The 9,853-nt window shown below is 33.4% G+C and overlaps 1 protein-coding gene across 15 annotated transcripts in view; it reads right to left on the bottom strand.

The window, feature by feature from the left end:
• Nucleotides 1–1,216: 1,216 nt before the first annotated feature.
• Nucleotides 1,217–9,853, bottom strand: part of SGIP1 (SH3GL interacting endocytic adaptor 1) — a 223,931-nt gene continuing 215,294 nt past the window's right edge. For all 15 annotated transcript variants that reach the window (XM_030812974.1, XM_030812970.1, XM_030812977.1 and 12 more), the window contains one exon: nucleotides 1,217–9,231. In XM_030812974.1, coding sequence (XP_030668834.1) covers nucleotides 9,209–9,231 — 23 coding nt within the window. In that variant the 3' untranslated portion in view covers nucleotides 1,217–9,208. The remainder of the gene's footprint in view (nucleotides 9,232–9,853) is intronic.

Genomic DNA, 9,853 nt, shown 5'->3' with positions numbered 1-9,853 from the left:
CTCAGCTTCACTGCCCACTGGGGGTCGCCCTGAGCCCCGCTGCGTCCTGGGTTGGCGGCGAGCTGGAGGGGAACTGGTTCGTTCTGCAGCGAGGAAGACATTTGGTACTAAAGACATTTGCACCCCGAGGGCCCCTCATCAAGTTCCTTTTCCCGCAGACGTCAGGGGCAGGAGTGGGAAATGCTGCGGTTTCCTAGGACAGGAAATCCGAGGCGCAAAGACAAAGTAAAGTAGCCCCTGCCCTTTCCCCGGCCCCTAACGCTGCTTTGCCCGTTCCCCCTCCAAGGCACAGGAGGTGGAATGTGGAGGTAAATGAGCACTTACACTGGCCAGATACCCCAGATATCGACAAACATTGGGATTTAGTCGTCCCAATAACTCTGTCAAGAAAGGAATGTTCTCCCTTTAAAGGATTTGGAAAATTGAGATTCTAAAATGTTAAATAATATGCCCACGGCCCCTGAAACTCATGGTCTTAACTCCAATGCATTACAAACCGGGCTGGGTTCCTTCGCTTTCCTTAACAAGACTGTTCTGAGCCTGTTAATGTCTAAGAAGCTTTGAAATGGAGGCTGTTTGGGGTTGAGGACCTACCTGCTGGTATGAATGGGCCTTTCCTCTTCTTTGGCGACTATCCCCAGCCTAAGCCCATTGGGCCTCCCCAAACCAAAAGCAAACAAAATAAGCACTATAGGGACCCTCCTGTAGTGGGCAATCATTGGAAGCAGAAACAAGATGCCTCCAAGCATCTAGCCAAGGGCATGGCTCTTGATGAGTGTCCTGCTGCAATTAGCATTAGCTGACAGTAATACATTGGGATTCCGGTGGAGCACAATGTTAGCATAGTGTTGGAAGAAGAGAAATAGATACTTCTGCCCATCCCAATCTCTACTCACAGAAAGATAAGAACAGGAAAGGATTGTTGATGGAATATCTACTATGGACTAGGTAGGAACTGTTAGGTGATGGATAAACATTATCTCACTGAATCTGTTCAGTGACTATGACATAGGGGACATTACTCTTTTTTTTTAAGATAAGGAAATGTAGAATCGTTGAGTAACATGCTCAAGTCGATATTTAAATCACAGAGCTGAGATTTGTCTAACTCTAAACCCCTGAGCTTTGCCAGACCTTTGGCCCACCATCCCTATCCTAAACATGGAATGAAGTTTTCCAGAAATGCGGGTAAAATTTTAAGAGGCTGACAGTAAAAGAGATTCACAATTCAATTTATTTTCATATTTTTCATTTATTTTCCAGAAAAAGAAATCACATTTCAGTAACAACTTACATATAGAATTAAACTTTGTTCTGGAATGGGAGCCCTAGTTGCAGTAATGTGTTATAATAAATAATTGCATATTCAGGATTTTGTGAAATAGATGATTGGGAAAGTTATGAACAAAAAACATTTACAAAAAATATTATTTACAAAAAGTGATATCCATACTATTTCTAACTTATAAGGCAAGTAATGTTAAGATGGTCTCATGATTATCTTCAACAAGTCAATTACACACTTTCCTGTCACCATTGCCCAGCAGAGAGCTTTGCTGCAATTCTCTGGAGGAGCAAGTCTTCGCTTCCGTTGTTGGTTTTCTCTTGAGCACAGCATAGAAGCAGTAAAGCTTTCAGCACAGACTAAGCAGTAATGGCTGTCAGAATAAAGTATACTCTTTTGAAATAGATGTGTAGGAAAAAGGCTGGGAATCAACAGTTTGACTAAATTTTAAAAGCATCTTGAGTATTTCAATTCACAATTTTATAAATATTTTATGCCCAAGGTATTTTTTTGAAATTATGTACTCAGTACAAGATTAAAAAGAAATTTAGTCTATTTTTGCTACATAGATCAAAGAGAGCTCTAAATAAAGGCTACCACCAAATCAAATTACACACAGCATTTTCTTTAATTGACGGGATTTCATTACCTATAGAAACACAGCAAAATCTTTCTGAGAGTCCTAGATTCTTATATTGTTAAAGTTTTAAAAAATCAATGCCTTACATGGCCACTTAGTAGGAATGAAAATTAATATCCAAGCATTTAATTCATATGATCTTTTACTATACAAGTGAAACACAAACAAAAATTCTTTTAAATCAAAAACAATAGGGTTCAAACAGCTTAAAAAGCCAGCTGTATACATTACTGCTTGGCCTGTAGTGAAGCTCTGTTCATAGATAAGATTAATATATCATCATATCAACACTTGGCTTTTTCAAGAAAAATTATTCAGCAGCAATTTTCCAATTCCCCTTAGACAGAGAGAAAAGAGACACACACACACACAGAGAAAGAGAGAGAGAGAGATAGAGAGAGAATATGAATTAGATAGGAGCCAATCTCTTTCATGTATGTCCATTTAACAAAGCAAGAACTTAATTCTGACCTGAAAAATCAACACAGCTATATGAATTATCATTCTAGCAACTTGAAAAGGAAAAATAATCTGACTTCGGATCTTGGGACAGTAGTTCCTGTGATAGTTATTTGTATGATTTAAAATACCTTAGAGTGATGGTGTATGAATAATATTAAGCATTTACTTTGCCAGAAAAAAAGTCGTAAAAGTAATATAAAACTGAATGAGCAAGATGAGATGGAATTAACATTTGCATGATATACTCATTCAATGGAACATTTAAAAATTATAAATGGCTTATGATCTATCAGGCTGATTCACAAACTCTGGATAGATTAAAAACTGAACTTTCTTTAGAGAAATGTAAAGTGATTCAGTTTGATTCTTTTCTATATGATAACAGACAATTTAACCGGGAAGTTTTTAAAGAAACTTTGTTGATTTGGTGTAAAAGTAACTGATTGGCAAAGTAAAGCAAAGCAAAAAACAAAACAAAACAAAAACAACCTGTGAAATGCTCATTAAAAGAGTATAGAATCTCGCAAAATCTGTGCTAAACAGTGCACTGCTCTTAGCTTTCCCCAAAGTGTTTTTTAATATAATTTCTCACAAGCTTATGTAAAAATACTGTCAACATTGATCTATCATGCTTCAGTTTCCTAAAGCTGTTTAGTAAAACGTTACTGGAGATTATTCACTGGCATTAATTCCACACGGCAGAGAATTGGAAACATCTTCAACAGATAGGGGTCTGATATGCTGGTCATAGGTGCAAGCCTTAAAAATAATACAAAAACAATTAAAATAATTTTATTGTTTTGTTTTGGATATTTTAGATGATAAAGTTAAATTCACTAAGAGATACTAATGAAATTTAAAATAGATAACAATTCATTTGAAATGACAGGAATTCTCTTAAAATTAAAACAAAATTCCAGAAGCATTTTTTTCAAAGCATTCCTGGTTATTTTATTTACAATTATTGAAGGATATATAAACTAGTGTTAAAAGAAAACTTTTCCAAAGGTTTCTCAAGGTGTGCTTAGAAAAAAATTTTTTTTACCTGATTCAATAACTTTCTTAAGCTTCATTAAAACACTAACATTTATTGTTAATGTCCAAGGAGAGAGAATTATAGTATAGGACCATTTGTTCTCAGACCACAATGAACATCTTCCAGAACACAATTTGTAAAATACTGGAATATTGGTGAGCATAGCCCAAATACACTTTACTTCTTTTCTTTAAAACATTATGGGACATTTAAAAATATATTTGCTTTTTGCCAAAACATTTTTTACAAGGATAAAGATGTATCTAAGGTAGGCAAGGTATTACTCTAGGGGTAGACGGAGGCAGTTAGAAATCAAAGGAAAAATAATTTTAGAAGTTAAACCTAGAGAATAAATTATTATACCCACGGTCGATGTCAACAAATAGGTGTCTTTTCCTCATAGACATACCCATTTAGGAGAGAAATCAGATACTAAACGTGAGGGCCAATCAAGAGATTCACCATGGTCAACTCAACAGACTTTACATTTGACATTCCTTCATAAAAGATATTTAGATCTTAATTAGACGTCAACAATGCAACTCTAGCTTGCAGAAGATGACAGAACATTGAAGCAATGACACAAGAGAAAGGCAAGTGTTTTGTTGTCGTTTGTTTTTAATATTTAGAGACTTAAGCAATGTACTCCTATCTCATTTTCCTTCCATACACTCCACTGACAAAAAGGAACATTAATGGTAGCCATATTTAATTCATAAGTGAGAGAATGGCATTTAGATACTGTTTTCCACATGAAAAAGAAAGCCTAAAGGAGCAAGGAAAATACAATAAAGCCTTAAGAGGAAAGTGCACACAGTAATAGATGGTGAGGCTGGTCATCCGAATAGTCCCTTCAATCAATGTAACTTGGATTGATTTGTTCATTTATATCAACAATCTAATCTGACTCATTGCATGGACACATATTATATTAACTTTCAAAGCTATATTTAGAGATCAGTCTTGTTTTGATATTATTAAATATAATGTAACGCTTCCATTTTTTTAAAATTGCTGATCAGAAAACCATGCGGCAAAATGAGTACATTTAGACTGAATGGGATTTTGCTCAAATGTATAATCTTTTGGAAAAGGAAAAGCTTAAACACAGACACATACACACATACTGATCTGTTTAGTATGTATCTGCATATTTTACTGCATTGTTCAATTTAATTTACAGCCTGTGGTTATTTTGAGAAAAAATATTGGTGCAACTCTTTAGAATGAGGCTACCACATGTTTGTAAAGTCAAAAGCTTATAAAATAAATAGGTTCGACTCACAAGTTAGAGATCTGAATGTCCCTTGCAAAAAAGGAAACATTGATTAGGATTTTGTATTTGAATAAATAACAGCTTGCAGCCTCCCTTCTACTTCAAGTCTTTTAAGACATTGAAGAAAAGGACAGAATTATGAAAACGAGAAAATGCGTTTCAGGCTACTTTGAGACTGAGATAGTATAACAGAGTAACTTTAAGAAAAAGATGGGGATTTTCCTAGGGAAAAAATTTTTTAAGATTGGAGGAAATTAAGTGGACTGAATGAAAAATAAACTGACTAGAAAAATGGTTTTCATCTTAGAATTTAATGCTTAAAATCTGATATAATGTCAGAACTAAGAAGGACCTTAGAGATCTACTAGAGCAATGATTCTCAAATTTGGGGCACTTATCAAAATGTATGTTCCCAAATCTCATCCCTAGTAGTTTATGCCGTCAATACAAATTTATCGATGACTACTGTGTATAGCTTGTATGAACTTGATTATACATGTTTCCTTATAATGCCTCAAAAGGTGGTTTATCTGAGTAAAGTAGAATCATGGAATTTCAGAGTGGAAGACATTGACATGTGATAGATCACTGTGTGTTGTTACGGTGTTTAACAATGTTTATCAGTGCCTACTATCTTCTAGGCATAGTGGTGACCAAGCCAAAATCATTAATAAGTGATGATACAAAACATTAATAAGTGATGATACCAATCATACTTTGAGAAGCAGTGATTCTTTTTTGACAGTTTTGTTATTGGAATTATCCTTATTTTGGTAATGGTTTTTCATGGTGCCTTTTATCTTGGCATTCAAATGGATTATGTATAGTGACATAAAACAGATTGTTTTGTTCAGGATGGACAAAGCAATTAAGGCGTTTCCTTTGCAGTCAGAATAACTGGGTTACTTTCAGCTGCAGTGTCATTTGGGGGAAATTATTCTATTTAAGCCTCAGTGTTATCACTTGTAAAACAGGAATTAAAAAGAGTACTTACAATTTTTTGATTGATAGGGCATTAAATGAGCTAATATCTCTAGTGACTGGTACATGGTAAACTGTCAATTTTTATTGTATATCATTCAATTACTGTGATTTTACAAGTTGGCTTATAAAGCCTCAAAAGGTGGTTTATCTGAGTAAATTACAACTGTGGAACTTCAGAGTTGGAAGACACTTGATAGATGATTGTGTGCTGTTGTGGTATTTAAACCATGCTCTGGGGAGCTCCGATTTAAACTGTTGGAGAAACTCCTGCATTGCTTTGAGCTGTTTTGCCTACCAGGATTCCATGTGCAATTTTATTAGAAAAAAAGCCCTGCTGTTAAGGAAAGCTTGAAAACCACTGTCAATCCCAACTCCTCATTCTAAAGATGAGAAACTGAAAAGGGCAGTGACTTGTCCAATAGCACATGGCAGGAGTCAGTGGCAGAGCCAACATATTATAGTCATCTGCTTTTCTAAAAGAAGATTTAGAAATGGAAATATTTGTAATTATAGCTCAAACACTTTGCTGACTAAGAATATATAAAACAAAACAAATTCTGTAGTTCGACTGAGGGATTCCTATCTATTAACTCAAAACCGTTTGAATTGTGGACATTCTTTCTTTCACAGGTGAAATATATTCCCAAATACCATACAGTGAATTTCCATTTTGGCTGTGGGTGTAGAGAAGAACACAGCTTTAAAAATGATTAAAAATTTAATTCTTAGTAATTATAAATTTCAATTATGATAAAATTCAGACTAATTCTTAATAAAAATTTATTTTTAAAAATTTCATGAAAATATGGATTTTATTGGAAAAAGAAAAACATAATTTCCATGTTGCCAAAATAAAGTAGCATCATTTATACTTTTTATCTTGCTAAAGCAGAACATTTTAAAGATCATAACGTTCAGGAAATGGTGTTCTGGTTAACTAGAACCATTTCTTTTTGTTTTAACCCCTAGTACTGAAAATAGTTTTAATACCTACTAGTTCATTTTATTCTGACTTGGGAATAAAATGAATAAATGAATCTGACTTAATGTCTTTGATAACTGAGACTCATTGCCTAGGACCATTTTCAGGACATGAATTCTTATTCTACAGTACTGTGGATATAGATGTAACAGGAGATTATAATCTACAAAATTAAAAAGAAACAACAAAATGTCAAAATGCAAATCCCTGATAGCAGCTTATTGTGTTATTATTTGATCTCTTTTCTGAAAGGTGAAGGGATACATTTTCTATTGAGATTCTGGTTATTCATAGTTCGATGATTTTGAAATTGCTGACTCCCATTCTGTTTCATAAAGGCCAATAAGGGATTATAGGATTTCTTCATAGTTTTTAATTTAGTCCCTAGAAAGATTTGAATAATGTTAGAGATTACCGTAATCTATGTTTTTAATGACATTTTTAAAAATTAATAAAATTATTTTTTGGGAAAAAACCCTTGTGTTTAATTACTAATCCATTCTAGATCTATACAAAATAAAACAAAATAAAATATAAATACAAAGACATGAGAACCAGTAATATTTACACTTTTTAATATGCTTTGTATTAATATTTAATTTTTTAAATGAATTGATTACTTAACACACTGTTATATTCATATGCTTGATAATTCTCAGTTTTCTGCTGCTTACTCTCCATTAATTTTGGTGTCATAAATTCCATGTTTCATGGAATTTAGAATTTTGCATTTTCTATTTTGGTTTCAAAATCAAATTGGATACCTTTACCTAAAATGAGTATATTAATTAGTTTGTTCAAAGAAACTTCAACACCAGACTGCTGTATGGGGCCAACTGAGAATTTGTTGAATAGTAAGAATTTTCCCACAGTAAAACAAATCATTTTGGACATTCTCTTGGTAGCGAGCACTGATAGAGGAGTACAAAGATTAATTTAAAAAGTTTCACTATAAACAATTGCCAGTCACAATCTCATTTTAGAAGTAAGACTTTAAAAATTTAACTTAATTCTAAAATTTAAAGGGGCTAAAGATTCTTTGTGAAATTTGAGTGGGTATAAAATGAAATTTAACAACTAATTATAAAAATAATAACTTAATAATTACAGTTATTTAATAGCATAACCTGTAATAGAAATTGGATTATCTTTAAATAAGTTCTATGACTTAAAGGAAGACTAACATTTTCAGATCTTAACGAGGGAAGATTTTACAACTGAGACTCCGGAAGAAGTTTGTCTTTCTAAATGTTCATATGGCAGGGCCAGAGTGAATAATTACAGTTTTTATTATACCTTGCAACGATGAAACGACATACATTTTTGATAACTCTCCTCTTGCTTCTCCAAGAATGGCAAAGATTTACAGTTTTATGCAATGAATCCTAATCATCCGAAAGGAAATTTATTACACAGTAATGTGAATAGAATTTCATTTATAAACCTTATTTTTTCATTCTCAAATGATATACACAATGATTAAAACTCTCCTTCTGGATCTAAACAGGGGAATTTTTTTTTCCCTAAAATTCTCAGTCTCAGCATTTTGATTCCTGTGGGTAAAGAGGAAGACGCGAGGTATCATTCCCCCATACTGGATGAGTAAGATCATCTATTCAGAGTAATTAAGCAAAAGTTGTTAACCAGTTCAACTATGGAAAGTCTCGAAATCTTAAAATCACAATTTTGGTTTTAGTCTGACTGATTATTCAGCACTCCCCACATTTGCGAAACTGTAGAGAGGGGCAAGTAGTTAAGACTTCAACATCTTCTTTACTCTTGATTATAATTTAATATACTTAAACTTTAAATATGAATTGCTTTCCCTTTTTACACAAGTTATAAAAATAAGAAGCCCTGTTTACACAGTTTGCATTTTTATGAAATTTGCGGTTTGAAAAAAAAGCTTTTTAAAAAGTGGTAACTAATGCTTTTCTTTGAATATGCTGTAACCTTAGAATTTTTTTCTGAAATAGTTTCTCAATTTAACCCACTAAACATTTGAAGATAGAATTTTTAGCACTAGAGTAAAACATACTAAGGATTGAAGAAAAGTAAGCTTGTTTCTTTTTCTTCTGGTTCCACTTAAGTTTCTTTAATATGTGGCACCCCCTTTATGACAGCTATCAATATTATATTTAAATTTTATATATTGACAAAATGCAATCTACCTCTGTAAGCATTGTGCCATTCAACAATACTACTATTAAATTTACATACCACAGTTTAAATTACATCCATTCAGGAATGGTAAAATGCTAAAACTCAAGTGTCTAACTGCCTTACTGGAATGAGAGTACAATTTACAAATACAATAATTACATTTTAAAACCATTAACAATATTACACCTAGAAGTAAATACTGTAGGACTGGTCATCATGGTAGTGTGTGAGGGAAATCACAGATGAAAGTCATTGACTTTCCACCTGATATATCCGAAGTGCAGATACTGGTTTGTTTTCATCAAACCAAAATTAAAACCTGTTTCTCATACATCAGTTCTCCATTATATGAATCCTCCAAATCCTTGCATAAGATTTCATCAGTTATCTGCCAAGTATTTTCCTGCAAAACAAAACAACATGTCAACAGTTTATCTGCTAATTCAATAATGTAATTATTATATGGGTAACATTTCTATTCCCCCTTCCCTACCCCTACGCGCCAGATACTGCATACTTTAGAGGTGCAATACGAATAAAAGATACATAAAGTTTCCAAATCAATTTTCAGTTTTTCAGATCAGCTAGTGGCCTTTTCACATTTCCATAGATCAACAATTTGCAGAGGTTTGGGGTTTGCCCAGAATGGATTGGGAGATTTATTTCTGGATGTGAGAATCCAACTTATGTTAGAAAGGGTGCTCATATAACTTATATTCCAATTTGGATCATTTTTGAGAGTGAAAAGGGCATAATTAATAATTACATCAGTACGATGGACATAAAAAAACCAGGATTTATCCCAGCAAATCACTGAAAAGTATAATCACTCTAGTATTAGAGAGTTCCTCTCTCCCAGTTGAAAAACAAAACAAAACCCCATTGTTTGTGCCAAATAAAACCTGTCTCATGGCCACATTCAGCTTATGGGTGACCAGTTCTGATCTGTGGCCTAGATTCTTTGAGTTTGTTATTAAAGTGAAAAATAGATTCTCCCAGGTCTCAGCTAAACCTGACAAGTCGAA

The sequence above is a fragment of the Nomascus leucogenys genome, chromosome 5 (assembly GCF_006542625.1).
Source record: "Nomascus leucogenys isolate Asia chromosome 5, Asia_NLE_v1, whole genome shotgun sequence".
Taxonomy (NCBI): Eukaryota; Metazoa; Chordata; class Mammalia; order Primates; family Hylobatidae; genus Nomascus; species Nomascus leucogenys.
The sequence above is the reverse complement of the archived record's forward strand: the minus strand, read 5'-3'. Positions and strand labels throughout refer to the sequence as shown.